Raw genomic sequence first — 19,074 nt, 5'->3', positions numbered from 1 at the left:
TAGGAGTACGTAATCATAATGAGCATGGGTTGATTTTAAATGAGCTTTGGCTGGGGAAAAAATCAAGGAGAAATTAATGTTCTCTACATTGTGACATTTTTTTGTAAGAATCAAAGCCTCTACAAAATGTTAGTTGTTAGTAAAAGAACTGCAGATATTCAGATATTATAGAACCTAGTGGGCAAAAATATTGAGCTTTTTATTTTCAGCTAACCTAAAGAATCAGAATTTTCCAACAATATGGAATGAATCATTTAAAATCAATGACTGTACAACAGTGTGCAACAGTGAACCATTTAGAATGAATCAACATACTATTAAAAATAATACTTTCTATCAATGCGGACCATTTAGAATGAACCAAAGACAATCAGAATTCTCTTAAGAATCATTTATATTGAACCAATTCATTATTAAGAGTCATATTTTCAATGATGTGCGAAAGCTTAGTACTCAGGATTGAAAAAATAATATTAATAATGATAATAATAATTCATTACATTTATGTAGCACTTTTCTGGACACTCAAAGCACTTCACAGATTTTTGGTGGGAATCTCCTCATTCACCACCAGTGTGCAGGAACCACTGGATGTCTGGATGACGTGACGGCAGCCATATTGCACCTACTCTTTTTCGAAGGACATCTTGAATTTTTTACATCTCACTAACACCACTTCCGGCAGCAACCTTGCTTTCCCACGTGGTCTTCCATCCAGGTACTGACAGGGCTCAGCCCAGCTTAGCTTCTGTGGGCGAGCATGCGAGAGTCGCATTAACCAGTTCACAAGAATGTAAATCAGACTTTTGACCACCTATAATGAAAGTGAGGATCATTTAGGATGCAGTGATTCACTACATATGAGACAAAGCAGAGTTCAAATGAGCTTTTTCTTGTCTCAGACAGTGTTTCGATTTGTTGCAGTACTTGTTGGATGAAGTAACTTGTTACTAGTAAAGCTACACATTATTGTAAAAAACTGCTATGTTTAGTCACAGTAGATACTCCTCTGGGTCAGTGCTTACATTCCTTTGAAAATCATTTTAATTCTAAGCCAATGCTTAACCTTTTCCATGACACTGGCCTTTTGTGTTGATGTCCTGGTAATTGGCTCTATTTTTGGTGTCATTCCAGGACTAAGCTCACATTCATAGGTCAACCTAACATATACTTGTGCTTGTTTTCCAAAGTCTTATTTGACTGGAACAGCTTTGGTTTGTCCTCTTTAGTTTATTTCCAGTGTCGTGTTTCTAAATACACGGCATAATGATTTGGAAATAAAGCAGGCGTCTAGTGCACAAACAAAACCAATGACCCATTTTTTTTTTATTTTGCATTGCAGTGCAGTGCAATTGATTGGCTTCTCATTTGCTTGTTATCTTGGCATGTCCATGCATGTTCAAAAAAATACTGAAGTTTATTTGTTATTAAAAATTAACCAGAAGATTAGATGTATTTTTCTTTGTCTGGGAATTCCTTCATTCGAAATCTTCCATATTCTGAACAGACTGTATTTACATGCATTATACTACAAGTGCTGGACTTTGGAAATAAAATCTGAACGCAACAAAAGAAGAGCGTTTGTTTGCATCTGTACAGCCTAATTAGACAGCGCATTAACATTTCTGTGGGTATTGATTTGATACCAAACTGCTGATCCATGGGGGAAAACATATGTTTCTTGTTTCTGTTTAATTAATGTTTTCAGCCAAAAGTGTTGGTTCAGAGAATGAGGTTCACATCTATGAAAAAGGTTTTACAGAATGCCAACCCAGGCTCATTCCGAAAATGTACTGCTATATATTTCTGGAGAGCGCCAAATACGTTTTTGTTTTGCGAATCTACAAAAGGCCACTGTGTATGCTTTTTCTGTGAAGTAAAATATATAATTATGTATGGAAAGCATCGTCAATGCACCTTGATGCACCAAGATATCGAATTGAACCAAATCAATGGCATGATAATCGTAACTGAAACGAACCATGAGACCAGTGTAGGTTTACACCTCTTGCATATAGGGCTACGTTTTCAGAATGAACCTATGTTGCAGAATATAAAGTGAAAGTTTCATGTGTTGTGAGCAACACTCGAGCTCCTGACTAAATACTTCCATCTGTCTATGCACTGCATTTGAATGTAAAGTACTTTGTCTAAGGAAGTTCTTTCAAGATGCACAGGTGGTCAGGATTGTCATTTAATGAAAAAGTAAATAAAATTACCCATTGGGGGGAAAAATAATAATAAAATTGTGCTTGCAGGGCAAGACAAAAAAATTAAGGCAGAGCTCAAAAGGTACAATAGGGCAGGCTTCCCAAACCAAGTGAGATAAACTGGTGAAACATGAGGAAAATATAAAGCGGGCAAAAATAGGGAAACCAAAGACAGGGCAACTGAATGACTGAAAATGCAGACAACTTGGTAGGAGGAGCTAGATGGGAGAATGAGCCATGTGCTACACAAATGACTATGCAAGATGCTAGATTAAACACAAAACACAAGTGCAGATTGAGCAGCATGGATGTCTAAGGCCCTGTCCACACAAGCACAAGCAGGCCTATGGGTTGGGAGAGTGGGGGAAGGGGGTGACAAAGGTCCGGATGTCCATCGAAAAAGACTTTAAAGGGTCACGAAACACCAAAACACATTTTTTTCCTTTCCACTGCACACAACAAGCGACAAACAGAAAGTCATCAATTTCCAATAAAGAGTAGTCCGAGAGCTGCTCGGAGTTCCAATCATCTCCTGTGCGGAAAAGTTGAATCCGATTTGAGCTGCGAATCTTTTGAAATATTCCTGCAACTATACTTGTTTGATATACTAGTTTGTTTGTTTTTTCGTTTTTTTTTTATTAGAAAATGTTAATATTAAAAAACATTTCTATTTATAAATGACTAATAAAAAATATGATTTTTTATGTTATTCCCACATTCACACCAATAAATTTTACTGGTCCATTAGTTTCTAGTATTCATTCCTTTAACCATGGTGAGCACATAGAGAATAAAGGCTTTTGCTTTTGCACTAATTTATTTTGGACTTGAGAACAGCTTCTCTCCCATGGTGCGCGGCATAACTGAAAATTCTATGCGACTGCCACAAGGGGGCGGCTTAAGACCAAGCGGAATCCTCTTGCTTTGGTGTGACTTCAACTTATCTGTTTTGTTCAGTGCAAACTATGTTTTTATGAGTGCAACATCCAGCTGTGCAAGAAAACACAATTTGTGTGAAAGCATTGTTCACGAAAAACTTTATTGTTAACAAATAGAGAAAACTTTTTACAATTTCAATCTAAATCTTAGACCTTGTTCTTAAAACAAAAATGGCCAATAAAAAGGTGTGAAGAACCTAAAGCAGCACATATTCAAATTAATTTAAATAATAATTTGGCTAGTATTCATGAATTTTCTAATTTACTGTTTTTTTTACAAGAGAGGCTGGAAAAATGTGTTGCTCTACTTGATTTTCATTATTATGTTTTAATTTTTAACTATTCAAATGGCCAAATTCTCACAGAGAAAGTAGAACTGAGGAACTAAGAAAAGACAATAGGCTAGTTTAACATTAAAAACAGATTCCTTTTTTTGTAATGATGTAATATGATGGATCTTTAATGCTTTGAACTGTCGGAATTTCATTGCATTGATGTAGACATGAATAAGTGAATGAAGATAATTGCTATGTTATTTTCCTGTGAAATAATGTTTTTAAAGGTGAAGGTAAATATTTCTTGTGTGGTTAATTACAGTATATAAAAATGAAAATGTGTTTGTTTTTAATTATCGAGTGGCTGTCTAACTAATGACGTAATGTGAATGACTGTGGGATAAAAGGGTGGAATGAGAGGATTTTTTCACACACTGAGGAAACCATTGTGCCGAAATGTCTGATATTTGGATCACAGAAGAATGTAAAATATAAGCTATACAAAGAAATTAGTTAAAGAGTGCGAATCATGACCTTCTGAATAATATTATTGACAAAGATTAACGCACCAAAAATGTTTTAAAAACGCGAGTGCGCAGTGCAAACTTCATTACGTAACGGATATATGCTAAAACCTTTAGATAATTTTCTCTTTTTCTGTAAATTGTCTTACCAATAGTATGATTCCTTTACAGACAGAACTACGATTAAAGTTAGCAAACTATACAATGCATTTGCAGTTTGGTCAAGTCTACTTCATCTAATGCTTTTCATGTTCACAATGTCAAATTATTAGTAAGAAACTACATTAAATGATGACTGTGCAGAGAAATTAAGAAATCATTCAAACTGATTTGTAAATCAATGCAGACCAAAATCTTCAGATCTGAATCATAAACTGACACAGCATGGAATAAATGCATTTCTTAGCTCACATTGCATTGAAATAAAGAGAGGAATACCACCTTGTATAATGAAGTACAAGAGCAACATGTTTTTGGGGCCGGAGACCATGGATTGGTATCATTTGCATAATACTGAGAATTATTCTTCTTCAAAGTGCAAGCCAAAGTGAATTGGTACAGTAATTTTTTTAGGCTGGCATGGTTTTGGGTTCTCTTTCACCTCTCACTATCCCTCGCTCGAGCAGTTTTGGCACTGGAAGAGGCTGAGAGACTGAGAGACATGTCTAAGTGCCACCCAATCTGAACATGAAAGCTTTTGGAGTTGAGAGAGTGTTGGTGCCGTGTATTAAGTGACAGGAGAGAGAATGTACTGAATGAAATGAGAAACACACTGCCATTGTTTTTCCACATTCTAGAACTATTTCCCTATTCAGTAATGGGCCAAATAATGATATTAATCTGCAGTCTAAACAATATACCATGGGCAGTTTAGTTTCTATGGCTTATTGAATGTTCTATTTCAATGTTGTTTTTTAAATATGGTAAAAGTGAATTGCTGAATGTTTGGACCAAGTTGGTATATTCAAATATTCCTTAAAGGCACAGTATGTAGGATTGACCAGGAATTGCGGTCCAAATTCAAAATATTGGATAGGGTTTTTTTTTCACCCAGCCCCCTGACATGATGCATATGCAGGTTGCCAGATTGACAACACCAACTGATAGCAAGCATGCCTTAAGTTTGAGCCTTGCACTGTAAGCTGATCAGCTAATGTTTACATTTGTAAAATTTGAATTGTTTACAAAATAAAAAAACACATCACATGCTTTTTTTAAATAACTCTGAATCTGTGTCTCATTTCGGAGGCTGCTATTGTCCTCCCAGAGACCTTCATGACTAAAATGAAATAAGAGGTGTTTTTTCACCAAGGCAACCCAGTAAAGTTCCTTTAAGGCAAGTCATTTCACTCTGCAGCCATCTTTGAAATGTCTCTTGGATGGTATGCATGGGCATAATCATTAAATTCTCCAAAATTGCTTGCCAAGCTTATGATTACATTTCATATTAGGAATCACCAATGAAATTATACAACAAATGTGTCTTTAGTTTCATTTCTAAACGTTTGGATCACACAAGATCTGCAGAAACTCATGTCTGATCAGAGCCCCTCCTCCAGAGAATGCTCAGCCAATCAGCGACTGCTGATTGGCTGCTGTAGTAAAAGGCGGGACTTCATTTAATACTATACAAGTAACATGTTCTGTGTATTCTGGAGTCTTTGACCCAGTGTGCTGAGATATAATTGGGCAAATTGTCAGTGGGCGGAGTTACACAGAATCAAAGCATAGACAGATATTCAGATTAGGACAGACAGATTAACACTTTTAGGGAATAACAGACTTTTGAAGATAAACAAGTATGTTAACTTCGCATGTTTCCTGAATATCTGCAGACATATTAGCTTATTTTTATGATTTAGGAAAGTGAAAATTAACACAGCACCATCAATATGATATATAGAAGTTTGTAGGTAACAAATAAAAAAATAAAATAAAAATAAATCAAATCTTCATTCATTATGATTTTGCCCCTGTAAATGATCGTCTTGTGAAAATTGTGTTGCTTTTGTTTGGTCAGGTTCTCCTCTGGGTGGTCTTGCTGCACTGGAGTTTTTACCCCAACATGTGAAGAAGAAAATCAACTCGCGAGCACGCAGAGAGACGTATGAAGATGAAATCTTTAACATCGAGGTTCTTCTAGGGGTCGATTGCTCCGTGGTGATGTTTCATGGCAGAGAGCACATCCAGAAGTACCTTCTGACCCTCATGAACATTGTAAGTTTTTCTAAATATTTTGCAATGAATTTGCACTACATTCTCATTTGCATATGTACACATTGTCATATGTCATGATGACTTCACATTACCAAAACAACTTAACTTGTCATAAATCTTTCATAAACATGATTGTCATGAGCCCATTATAACTGTCATATTTTTCTGATCACTTTTTTTAGTGGAACATACTTCTCACTAAATGTATCAATACCTTGTTAAAAAATATTATAGTGTAATTATATTATGACATTTTAGTGTCAAATTCAATTAGTAGATTCAGTGTAGTTGAGGTCAAGAACAATTGTAGTAACTCTGTGTAATGCGTGATAGTCATGTTTATGACATATTTAAGTAATGTTGTTTTAGTAAAGTGATGTGAGTTGGTAAACGAAAACAGGTTATGATGTATTTGTCTGTCATGTTGTTATAACAAAGATATCTCAAACAATGTCACCTTCACAATTAAAATTACACAACTTAGCTAACTACAATTAAGGACAGATATCATAAGCATGCATAAAATCTCATTCACATTCATAATGTGTCATATCATGATTATAAAGGTCTCATGGCAGTCTTTTGAACACCCTCCTCTAGTAAAGTTTACCCTCTTTATTCAGGTCTGTGCAGAAAAAAATCTTTTTTAAATATATAATCCTACAAAGCTATTATAATCAGAGTATGTGCCATACATGGAACGGATCAATGAGCGAGATGCATCATTTACATTTAGTCACTTAGTCCAAAGCAATTTCCTAATGAGCATCTTACATTTCACCAGAGTTGTGTGTTACAGCACACTAGCAGCAGAAACAAATACAGTGCAAAAGTAGATCTTTAATATTCTCTTCACACTAAAAAAAAAAAAAAGTATTTTCTCTAGAATTTTTTACTGTAGAGGAAATTATTTGTTAACAAAATTATTCATCTATGAATCAATGTCTGTAACTAAATTGTGCATTAGCTAGAGGACAAGTAATTTAGCTTCAGAAACGTATTGGTTCTGTTTAAACCAATCAACACTTGATATTTAACACTTGGGTGTTAAAGGCTGATCCAAACTTCCATCCGTCTCCCTGACAACTGTTCTGTGTCAAGAAATTACATTCACATCCCTGACAATGTTTCCTACCTGAAATATTGATGTACTTGAGACCCTCGACAAGACCAGACTAGTAATGAACTTCCCACCAAGGCAAGGCAAGGCAAGGCAAGGCAAGGCAAGGCAAGGCAAGGCAAGGCAAGGCAAGTTTATTTATATAGCACATTTCATACACAATGGCAATTCAAAGTGCTTTACATAAACAATAATAAAAGAAACAAGTAAAATAAAAATAAAAACAAATAATAAAAATGCGTAAAAACAAAACAAAACATAAAAACAGGTAAAATGTGATATAAAAGAATGAAGAAGAAGAGAAAAACATGATAGTGAAATCTGTCGGACGCAGCACAGTGCTCATTCAGTAAAGGCACAGCTAAACAGATGTGTTTTCAGTCTTGATTTGAATGTGCCTAATGTTGGAGCACATCTGATCATTTCTGGAAGCTGATTCCAGCAGCGAGGGGCATAGTGGCTGAAAGCTGATTCACCCTGCTTTGACTGAACTCTTGGAACTTCTAGTTTATATGATCCTAATGATCTGAGTGATCTGTTAGGTTTGTATTCAGTGAGCATATCTGTGATGTATTTAGGTCCTAGGCCATTTAGTGATTTATAGACCAGTAATAATACTTTAAAATCTATTCTGAATGTAACTGGCAACCAGTGTAAAGACCTGAGGACAGGTGTGATGTGCTCTGATTTTCTGGTTCTGGTTAGAATTCTGGCTGCAGCGTTCTGGATGAGCTGCAACTGTCTGACTGTCTTTTTAGGAAGACCAGTGAGGAGTCTATTACAGTAATCTACCCTGCTGCTGATAAAAGCATGAACAAGTTTTTCTAAATTTTCACTAGAAACAAAGAATCTGATTCTTGCTATGTTTTTGAGATGATAGTATGCTGATTTACTGACTGCTTTGACATGACTGTTGAAACTCAGATCTGACTCAAGAGTCACACCAAGATTCTTGACCTTACTTTTTGTCGTTTGACCTTTAGTGCCAAGGTACGCATTTACCTTGAGAACCTCATCTTTGTTTCCAAACACAATCATTTCAGTTTTCTCTTTGTTTAACTGAAGAAAGTTTTGACACATCCAATTGCTCATTTCATCAATGCATTGGCAGAGGGTGTCAATGGGGCTGTAGTCATTAGGCAGTAAGGCTAAGTAGATCTGAGTGTCATCAGCATAGCTGTGGTAGGAGATTTGGTTCTTTCTCATTATTTGGCTCAGAGGGAGCATGTAAAGGTTGAACAGGAGAGGTGCCAGAATCGAGCCTTGTGGGACTCCACACGTCATGGGTGTCCACCTCGACCTATGGTCACCTATGCTGACATGGTAACCTCTACCTTCAAGGTAAGATCTAAACCATTTGAGGACCGTGCCAGACAGCCCAACCCAGTTTTCCAGCCTATCCAGAAGTATGCTGTGATCGACAGTGTCAAATGCAGCACTGAGATCCAACAATACCAGCACTGTTATTTTACCTGAATCTGTATTTAGGCGTATATCATTGATTATCTTTATAAGAGCGCTCTCTGTACTGTGATGTGCTCTGAAACCAGATTGAAAATTGTCTAAACACCCCCTGAAGTTTAAGAACTTGTTAACCTGGTTAAAAACAACTTTTTCAATGATTTTGCCAATGAAAGGGAGATTTGAGATTGGACTGTAATTGCTCAATAGGGTGTTATCCAGGTTGCTCTTCTTCAAGAGGGGTTTAACAACTGCAGTTTTAAGTGAGTTTGGAAAAACCCCTGAGAGAAGTGAAGCATTTACCACTTTTAGAAGATCCATGTCTAAACAGGTAAACACCGTTTTGAAGAATGATGTGGGGAGCGTGTCAAGACTGCAGGTTGATGTTTTCATAACTTGCACAATTTCTTCTAAGATTTTGCCGTTAATTGCCATGAAATCAGACATAATGTCTGACTTCTCAAGTTGTGGTTGAGCTTGTTTGATATCGACACAACTTGACTGATTGGATGAGCTGATTGCCTTTCTGATATTATTAATCTTATCAGTGAAGAAATGAGCAAACTCATTACATTTGCTTTCAGAGAGGAGCTCACTTGGAATCCGACTGGGGGGGTTTGTGAGTCTCTCTATCGTTGCAAAGAGTGTGCGAGCATTATTTAAGTTGCTGTTTATAAGGCTTGAAAAGAAAGTCTGTCTAGCAGTGTTTAGTTCCATATTAAAGGCATGAAGACTGTCTTTATAGATATTATAATGGACTACTAGTTTCGTCTTTCTCCACATACGCTCAGCTTTTCTGCACTGTCTTTTCATCATTTGTACTCTAGGTGACCTTGTCCAAGATCCCTTTTGCCTGCCAGTCATCTTCTTGACTTTAACAGGAGCGATGTCATTTATGACATTCTCAATTTTAGAATTGAACAAATCAAGGAGAGAATCAACAGAATCTGCAGATATACTTGGTGCTAGCGATATGGCCTTCATAAACTGCTCACTGGTGTTCTCATTTATGCATCTCTTTCTGACAGAGATAGATCTGTCTTTAATAGCTGGAGTGATCAATATATCAAAAAAGATACAGAAATGATCAGATAGTGCCACATCCTTAACAACAGTCGATGAAATGTGTAAACCCTTAGTTATAAGTAGATCAAGAGTGTGTCCACGATTGTGTGTGGGTCCTTGAACATGCTGAGTCAGATCAAAAGTGTTAAAAACAGTCATCAGTTCTTTTACAGCATTGATTTCTGGATTATCAATGTGAATATTAAAATCCCCAGCAATACTAAAATAATCAAATTCAGAGGTTACAATTGATAACAGCTCTGTAAAATCCTCAATAAAAGCTGGAGAATATTTTGGAGGTCTGTAGATAATGATCAGTAAGATGCGTGGAGACCCTTTTAGTGCTATACTCAGATATTCAAAAGACAAATAGTCACCAAATGACACTTGTTTACATTCATAGACATCTTTAAACAGGGCAGCGATGCCTCCACCTCTAATATTAACTCTGCAAACACTCAAAAAGTCAAAGTTTAAAGGAGCTGCTTCATTCAGAACTGCTGCACTACAACTGTCATCTAGCCAAGTTTCAGTTAAAAGCATAAAATCAAGGCTATTTGTGTTGATAAAATCATTGACTAAAAGAGACTTATTGTTGAGTGATCTGATGTTTAAAAGCGCTGACTTAACAGTTTTAGCTGTTTTTTCTATAGTAGTCTCAGATCTACATTTAATAGACACCAGATTTGAATGATTTGCCAAACGGCCTGATGAAGTCTTTGGTTTTCTGTCACTTAACACAACACATATCTGCGTAGAGAAAGCTACAGACACACTGGGTTCCTGCTTGTTCTGAAAACATTTGATAAAGACACTGTTATCTAAGCAGGTCCCCGACACACATTACAGAGAGCTCTTGTGTTCACCAGCTGAAGATGGGGCGTTGTTGTTTGGGCCCTGGCGGTGCGATCGGAGGGCTCTTCCAGGTTGGCTCATAGGTGGTTGTGGAGCAGGCCGCTTTTTGGTTGGTAACTGGGGGCTTGCGGCAATGGAGTGTGAAAGTTTAGTTCCAGCATACACCAGTTCCTCCATCTTTTTTGAAAAACCCAAGAGTGGTGAACATTGTGACAATGAGAACGTGTCCGGTGACAGGGGCTGTGCATCTGGAGATTCTGTCTGCAGAAATATGTTTTCCTGAGGATCATTTTTGAGTGACGAGACTTGATGCTGTTCTGATGCGTCACAGTCTGCCTGTGTTGAGCAGAGGGCAACTGATAGTGTCTCTATCAACATTGGGTGTTTTGGCTGCATGGCATTATCACTGTCCTTGGGTGATTCGTCAGCCACAAGTCCACTCAGGAGCTGATTTGAGGTCCTGTGGTCATCCGGACATTTGCTAGGTGTGTGTGTACAATTCAGTTCAGTGGCACACACAGCTGATGGATGATTGAGGGAGAAAAAAATATTGTCCTTTAGCACCTTTGCACCAAGTTTGTTTGGATGAAGGCCGTCTGATGTAAACAGCTGTCTTTGGTTCCAGAAGAGATTGAAGTTGTCGATGAAATTCAGTCCTTTCTTGTTACATGTTTTCTGTAGCCATACATTTAGACCAAGAAGCCGTGAAAACATATTTGTCCCTCTTGCAGGGAGTGGTCCACTTATGAACGGCTGAACCTTCAGTCTTTCAGCTGTTTCCAAGAGCTCACAGAAATCTTTCTTGAGCAGTTCTGACTGTTCCTTCCGAATATCATTCTTCCCCACATGGATGATAATCCGTTTTGCAGTATTGTGCTTTTTCAGAATTTCCTCAAGTTCTTTGTTTACATCAGAAACTGTTGCATGAGGAAAGCAGTATGTCATAGTAGATTTGCTCCTGAAATTCTTGATTATTGAATCTCCTACGACTAGTGTTCTTATCTCTGTTGCGATCGGAGCAGAATGCCGCTGTCTAGTCGGCCTTGAGCCTCTGTTCCATGCAGAATTAGTTGCTGAATCATGCGATCTCTGTCTGACTGCATTTGGGGATTCTTTACCCATATTACTCAAAACTTCATATCTGTTCTGAAGCTGTATTTGAGTCCGAGCTGTATTTGGGGTAGAAGACGCTAATGCGGCAGCGTATGATCTGACCCCACGAGTACCCTTTGGTCTCGCACCTTGTTTATGCCAATGCTCATTTTCAACAGTTCTTTTCTGTTTTTCTGTGCTCAAAACAGTAGCAGGAACAGATTTATGGGACTCACCGGCTGTGTGCTGAGAGAATCCACAATGAAGCTGAAGTTCTGGTCGGATCGCAAGCAACTTCGTTTCAAGAACTGCAATCTTTTGTAGAAGTTTGTGGCAGTTTGTACAGCAATGAGAATCTGAATTAATCCGATCCAGAGGCATTTTCACAGCCGTGTCTTCCCGTCTCCGGAATGTAAGCAGCTGGTAGCTGGAGGATTGTTTAGACGAAATTTCCCTCTTGTTAGTAAAGCTATATTCCAGAAAGTTTGTAGAATCGATGCTGATCTTCAAGCCATGTTGTTTGAGCACTGTGCTGATAGGCTCAAGTTAAAATTAGGGTATAAGATATAAAAGCAAGAGTGCGAAGAGCGGAGCAGTGGGCAAAGACGTCCGAACAGTAGCAAAGCAGGAAGTAGTCCAAACCAAACCCGCACAACTAATCATTTTCTGCCTTTTCCTCCAATTTTATTATTTATCTCTTTTGTCATGTAGTCCATTTGAACAAACATAAAAAGGCTATGTGTAGGAATTTCAATGAATTGTTATTGTAAATGTCTAATCATTTAAACAAAACTTGAATTGTGTTGATGAAGTTTGGATGTTTGTTATCAGAATAACTTACAATGATATTTCTAATTACTTTTACTGCTAGTCATAAAAGCAAAAGGTTGTTTTGGGGCATTGAATCATGTTTCAAATTGTATGTGATTCATGTGCAATTAGGGATAGATATCATTAAGGTTTTAACAGTATTACTACTTTCATAGATACCACTTATCGGTTTGGTTATCTTTCTTGGTTTATTGGCCTCGTTGCAGTTGAAAAATATGCTCTTTTAGTTGCAAAATGCAGTCAAATAATCAGAAAATGTTTATGATTTTATAAACACATTCGCATAAATGAGTCACCGGTGTTTTGGGAGTCAACAACATAAAAATAAGCAGATTTTAAAAATAATTTCTTAATAAGAAAAGTTTATTATTAGGGTATTTATAGGCTATTTTTGTAAATACAGTAATGTAAAAGCATGTCTAATGTTTAAGATTTATTTAGGCTACTGCAGAAAAAAATACTCTTTTCATTATAACCGAATGTGTGTGTATAATAAACTATTAATATTATAATCAATCTAATTTAGAGAGACCTTATGGGATTGACTGCTAGCATAACGATGTGGATGATGTACCTTTAGCTAGTCAGTCGAAAACTTTTTATTTGCCTTTCTGCAGTTAATGCAAGAATCTTCCACTGGATTTCATCACATTAAGTTGTTAAATTTGATATTTCATTCATCTTCTCTTCATCTAACAGGTCCTTTTAATTTATTATGTGTTCTCAGGTAATGTGTTTTGCCTGGGAGCAAAGATAAGTTAATAAATTAATTTATTTAACCGCTTACACTGATTCTGCACATTTGACTGAGTGCTTGCCTTTATTGTATACACTTATTGTATGTCATACTTTTACAATGTCCATTATTGAATATTAAAACTGATATTCAAGCAAAAGAGACAGTATGTTTCGTATTTTTCGAAGAAAATGAGGCAACTATGTTTTAGGCTCCGTTTTTATAAATTTGCATACAGTAAAAATGACGGTCATATAATTTGTAGCTACATAATGCCTCAACATTTTTGGTGTCTGTTAAGTTAATATCAAAATAAATAGGAAGTTCCTTATATAATGTTTTCATTTTATTAAGATACAACATAGCCATATGTACAACATAGCCTAATGTACAATGTAAAAAAAGTTATTAAATTGATGGTATTTGGAGCATAAAAATTCTTTATTTTTTTTAAACTGAAGATACCTAAGTTCAATGATTTGGTTAAATTTAAAACAGCACAATTTATGTTTAAAGCTAGGAATAAATTCCAAAATGCATACAAAGTTTTTTGAAGAAAGACAAAGGGATATAATCTGAGAGAAGAACAAGATTCTAGGAGGTTAAAAACAAGGCCAACTTTAAAAGGTTGTGCATGTCTGTATGTAGTGTGAAATTATGGAACAGTCTAGAACAGATTTTCAAACAATGTCAGGATATTAATACATTCAAAAAGTTGTATAAATATATAACATTAAAGAAATATAATGATGATTGAAAAATATTAAATTAAGAAAAAATACGATAAATTTTTCACTTATTGGCCGTTAGTAATACTATGTATGTATTATTTTTTTTAAGTGTATGTTATAAAAAAATGCACAAATGGAATCAAACATATGCCAAAAGGATCAAATATGTCTCAAGCAAAGCTCATGTGTGTCATATAAAAAGAAGAGATAAGTAAAAGAAGAAATAAGTTGAAGAGATAGACGAATGATGTGTATGATAGTGGGATGGGAAAATAATAAGCTTGTGCTTCATCTTGCTCCATTTTCGACCATGTTGAAATGTGTTTTTTGTTAAAGAATTTTTATGTAGGAAATTTCTGTTCAAAAATAAATAAATCAAATCAAATCAGGGTGTCATGAATGATGTTATAAAGTTGACTACTCTGTTCCCTTTAAAGATTAACCCGACATGTCCTCGGAAGTTTGTTTTCCATATCAAACTTGCGAAGTCTGAACTTACAAGGAATTGATGCAAGACTGAACTTTGTGCACTTAATGTTAAGGAAAAGGCCCAATCAGATAGGCGAAGATCTGCGGCCATTCCTGTGTTTTCAGATGTTTCTGGTTTCCTCTATCCACACTGACATTGAGCAGCAGCCTCCTTTTAAAATGAAAACAGCCTCTCCAGCATTTTCAAAATGCTCCGTTTTAGGGCTCAAAAACTTTGGGGTAGTATGGACGGAAGGCGTAACCGTAGCAAAACATACGCATTTGAAAACTAAAATGTATTAGTGTAAATGGGGCCTGATATTATGCAGTACCTGAAAATAGTCCACAACTAGGTAACAGTGCTGCATAATATCATTTTGCCTGCTACAGCCAACTGTTTAGCTCTAATATCATTATAGTGCCCCTTGTGGCAATTGTAGTAGTGCATTTGCATGCAAAACCAAAAAATAATAATAATAATTATAATATTTTTTTGTCTAAAAAAAAGATATCAACTAGGGCTTCTCGACTATGGGAAAAATCAAAGTCATGATTATTTTGGTCATAATTGTAATTACAATTATTCAAAATGATTATCATTTAAAGTCAAAATAATTTGGCCTTCTGTAAATATTTATTTATATTTTTATATATTATTTTATATTTCTCAAAGATGTTTAACAGATTCAGGAATTTTTCATAGTATTTTCTATAATATTTGTAGCAGTGCTCGTAGCAGTGCGATATGGCTGTATATCAGCACTAGTGCGGATGCTGCCTCCCACCAGTGCTGATATACAGCCATATCGCACTGCTACGAGTTTGATATTGCGTTTTACAACAGTTCAATGGCACAATCATGTATATAAATAAGAAAATCAAATAAGAGTCTAAAAACCCCTTTTTATTAGCAACTACTTTCTTCTGCCATTTATTCACATCTGATGCTGGCGTCAGAACAGCAGAAACCGTTACTAATTCACCAACGTCACTTTAGAGCTAGTGTTTGAATGACTTTCCATAGCGTAATGTATAAAGAGATTACAAAACAGCTGATTTTGCTCACACTTTAAGATTATAAGGCTGAACGTGACATGAAATGCCCTCCATCTACAGAGATATCTTCTTACAGTGTTACAGTCTACATTATTTCTCTTTTGCAATCGGGATTTCACAATAATTAACCCCGAAAAAAGCAACGCAATCACTACCATACTTCTGTTGTGTTTGTGATAAGGAAAAACGTTTTTAAGTTTCCCCGCCATGTCTTTATATTATGAGCATTTATTTTACCACAGTATATTCAATGGAGCTTCTAGCCTGCCGATTCTGACAGGCACGTGCGAGTAAACGGCTATTTGTGTCATTTTACGCTTGAGCAACCTAATGAATGCCAAAGTCTATTTAACTGATTGTATTTGTCAGGGTTCTGCCACTCTGGTCTTGGAAATTCTTGTTTTGGTGGCAGAGCTCTGACACTAGCTGTGTCTGGTCCTGTTTCTGTCATTGTGTGTCTTTGTGTGCGCTCGCCGTCGTGAGTGTACACAGAGTGTGCACGCTCCTGCTTGATGCGGGCGCGTTGGCTTTGCGTGTCTCAGACGCGCGCGCTCTTGTACTCGTGTTTGTGTTTTTGTCTGTCTGCAGCGTGGTGTTTCATTCCCAGCGTCTCAGTCTAGTTGGTTTCGGTTTTGGTCAGCGCTGGGATGAAGCATGCATGCTGCGTGTGTGAGCGCACGGTGAGTGTTTTCAGTCATCGTGTGCTCGTGTCTTGCGTCTGTCAAAGCACGTGGCTACGTGTTTACATTGTGGTCACGTGCTTTTGTCGTGTGCTTCAGTGTTGTGCTTGTCTTGTCATGAACATGCGGTTAATAAGTTCTCTCATTGGCTGCATGTTCTTGTCCTGTTTTATGTGAGCGCATGGCTTGTGTTGTCTCTCTGTGTCATGCACTCTCCCGTCTATTGTCTAGTCTCACCCTCCTTGTTAACTCATTATTTTTTGTCATGTTCACCTGTTTGTGTCAATTTACTTTTGCTTTAAAATCCCCTCATGTTTTCAGTCCTGTGCTAGTTCGACGTCTAAACTCCCCATGTGTTCCTGCTCTTGTCATGCCAGCCAAGTTTGTTTGTTAGTGTCATAGTTATGTTTTTCCCCCTCGGGGTGGTTTTTGTTCTTCTTTTGTTTTATTTTTAATATCAATAAATTATCCTGTTTGCACTTGAGTCCTCGCTCCCTCATCCTTCCTGAACCCTGACAGTATTTTAATTACATTACAACATCGATGCTGTAAAAGGAATGGTATAAAATGGAAAAAAAAAAACTCATAACAGGTCATCGGAAGTTTATCAGTATGGGAAAAACACTAGTTCGGCATATACCTTATAACACTGTTGAGAACCGGGATAGTATGCAGCAGGTTTTGGGCGGCTACTGCAATCGGGTTTTGTACCAAAGTTGGCAACCCGGGGGTGTTTACAGTCTCTACCAAAGAGGGGGGTGGGTGAAATTATGGAAGTTTTCCGGGACAAATTATAAACAGGATGGTTGCGGGAGACTGGGCTGAATTACGGGATACTCCCAGGATAAAACGGGTGTGTTGGCAGATATGCTTACCAGTTTAATAATGATTTGAACAGCTATAGTTAGAAATCAGACTGTTATAATCTTCTAAGTGTTAGGGCTTGTTATACGGTTCTGTCGCTATCTTGTGGATAGAAAACATCAACTGTCTTTGGTCTCTACTATGGCAGGCTAATGGCCGAGCTCTCTCAGAAATTGTAAATATTTTAAAATAGGCCCTATTCTTATAAATAAACTGCATAGATGCAATCTAGAACAGCTACATTCTCGGTTAAAAAGTCTCAAAAGTACATTTGGTGTCTAACAGCAGTAATATTTGTCAAACTGTAGTGTCTCACTGCTTGTTGCTGGCTGTCTGTGGGCGAAGTAATAGACAAAGGGTAAAGATGCTGTCAGATGCTGTCTTTTGATCCTCATCTAACATTCGTTTGTTTAGTACACAAATGAGGGTTAATATGAATAAGCACTAAACATCACGTGTTGACACAAATTTGCATGTATTTGAACATTAATGCGCTCACATTAAGATGACTTTAAATGTGTGTGCTCTGCTCGTATCTGATGCTGAGCGCACACACACAACAGCATGCACTCGTTGCGCTTTTAAAAACATGAATGATTTGACTATAAATCAATGAATGATGCACAGCCCATGCTGCAAACGTTACAGTACAGTACATACTTTTAGTTATGTTCACGTGAAACTGAGCTTTGCAGAAAAACAAATGTGTACAATTGGAAAGGGCGGTAAATGATGCAATAATCGTTTCATTTAGATTAATGTTCTTTCATAATCGTTAGAAACCAAAATCGCAACCGAAACTGAATTTTCGATTAATTGCACAGCCCTAATATCGGCATCAAATGTTTCTTTCTACCAATTCTGAAGCTCTTGCAACTCTGGTATTCCTCCATCCTTGTGATTCCCTCATTGGCGGGTCATTTTGGTTTGCATGGTGGTTCCATTGCTAAGCAGAAGACAACCTCTGATGGAAGACCTTGCTGCATTATTAATTTAGTCCTAATGATTTTCTGGCACTTTGGCCTCTTACACGTCAATTAGCTACCTGCCAGCTACAAGCAGAGATCAGGACTAATAAAATACTGACAGGGTCCTGGAGAGGGCCAGATACAGCCAGTGCTAATGAGAGACTCACTGCTAAGGTGATTAGCATTGTATGTGTGTGTGTGGGAGAGAAGAGAATGAAACAAGAGAGTATGGGCTGATAATAGTCATTTATGTGCCTGGGTTACAGAGCTGTCATTACTGAATGCTGACACATGGTTTCAGGTGGGAACAAGGTTACCTGGCACTGTTTCTTGGAGACTGATATTATACCATTTCTGTTCATGATAACAATGATAATGAACTGTTACTTCAACATACAAGTCAAGGCAATATTTTTATATAGCATATTTTATACACAAAGGTAATTGAAAGTGCTTTACATAAACAAATATAACAGAAACAAGATAATAAAAATGATTAAAAGAATTAAAAATGATTAAAACAGATATAAAAAAAACTTGTTAAAATGTGTTAAATAGGTTATTAAGGAATGAAAAAGAAAGGAAAGACATTATAGTGTGATCTGTCGGGTGTAGCACAGTGCTCATTCAGTAAAGGCACAGCTAAACAGATTTGTTTTCAGTCTTGATTTGACTGTGCCTAATGTTGGAGCACATCTGATCATTATCTGGAACTGAATCCAGCAGTGGACGCGTAATAGCTGAAGGTGGATTCACCTGCTTTGATTGAACTTTTGGAATTTTGAATTTATTTTATCTAAGTGATCGGTTAGGTTTGTTTACAGTGAGCATATCTGCAATGTATTGAGGTCCTAGGCCATTTAGTGATTTATGGACAAGTAATAATACTTTAAATCTATTCTGAATGTAACTGTGAGCCAGTGTAAAGACCTGAGGACAGGTGTGATGTGCTCGGATTTTCTGGTTCTGGCCAGAATCCTGGC

General features: G+C 36.9%; 2 protein-coding genes across 2 annotated transcripts in view; one reads left to right on the top strand and one right to left on the bottom strand.

Moving 5' to 3' along the window:
* Nucleotides 1-19,074, top strand: part of adamts2a (ADAM metallopeptidase with thrombospondin type 1 motif, 2a) — a 169,128-nt gene that overhangs the window by 87,756 nt on the left and 62,298 nt on the right. Inside the window, exon 4 of the mRNA XM_695292.8 lies at nt 5,968-6,164. Within this exon, the coding sequence (XP_700384.4) occupies nt 5,968-6,164 (197 nt within the window). The remainder of the gene's footprint in view (nt 1-5,967; nt 6,165-19,074) is intronic.
* On the bottom strand, nt 7,400-12,392 carry LOC141380020 (uncharacterized). The gene is made up of 2 exons (XM_073936056.1): nt 9,741-12,392; nt 7,400-9,372 (listed from the first exon to the last, which is right to left on the bottom strand). Exon 1 carries the CDS (start codon nt 12,136-12,138, stop codon nt 10,654-10,656), a length of 1,485 nt encoding a protein of 494 aa, XP_073792157.1. The 5' UTR covers nt 12,139-12,392; the 3' UTR covers nt 7,400-9,372; nt 9,741-10,653.

The sequence above is a fragment of the Danio rerio genome, chromosome 21 (genome assembly GCF_049306965.1).
Source record: "Danio rerio strain Tuebingen ecotype United States chromosome 21, GRCz12tu, whole genome shotgun sequence".
Taxonomy (NCBI): Eukaryota; Metazoa; Chordata; class Actinopteri; order Cypriniformes; family Danionidae; genus Danio; species Danio rerio.
This window is presented reverse-complemented; position numbering and strand designations above follow the sequence as displayed.

What these genes read in the sequence shown, in the direction of transcription:
- LOC141380020 (XM_073936056.1), bottom strand. Translation starts at nt 12,138, where the DNA reads ATGCCTCTGGATCGGATTAATTCAGATTCTCATTGCTGTACAAACTGC.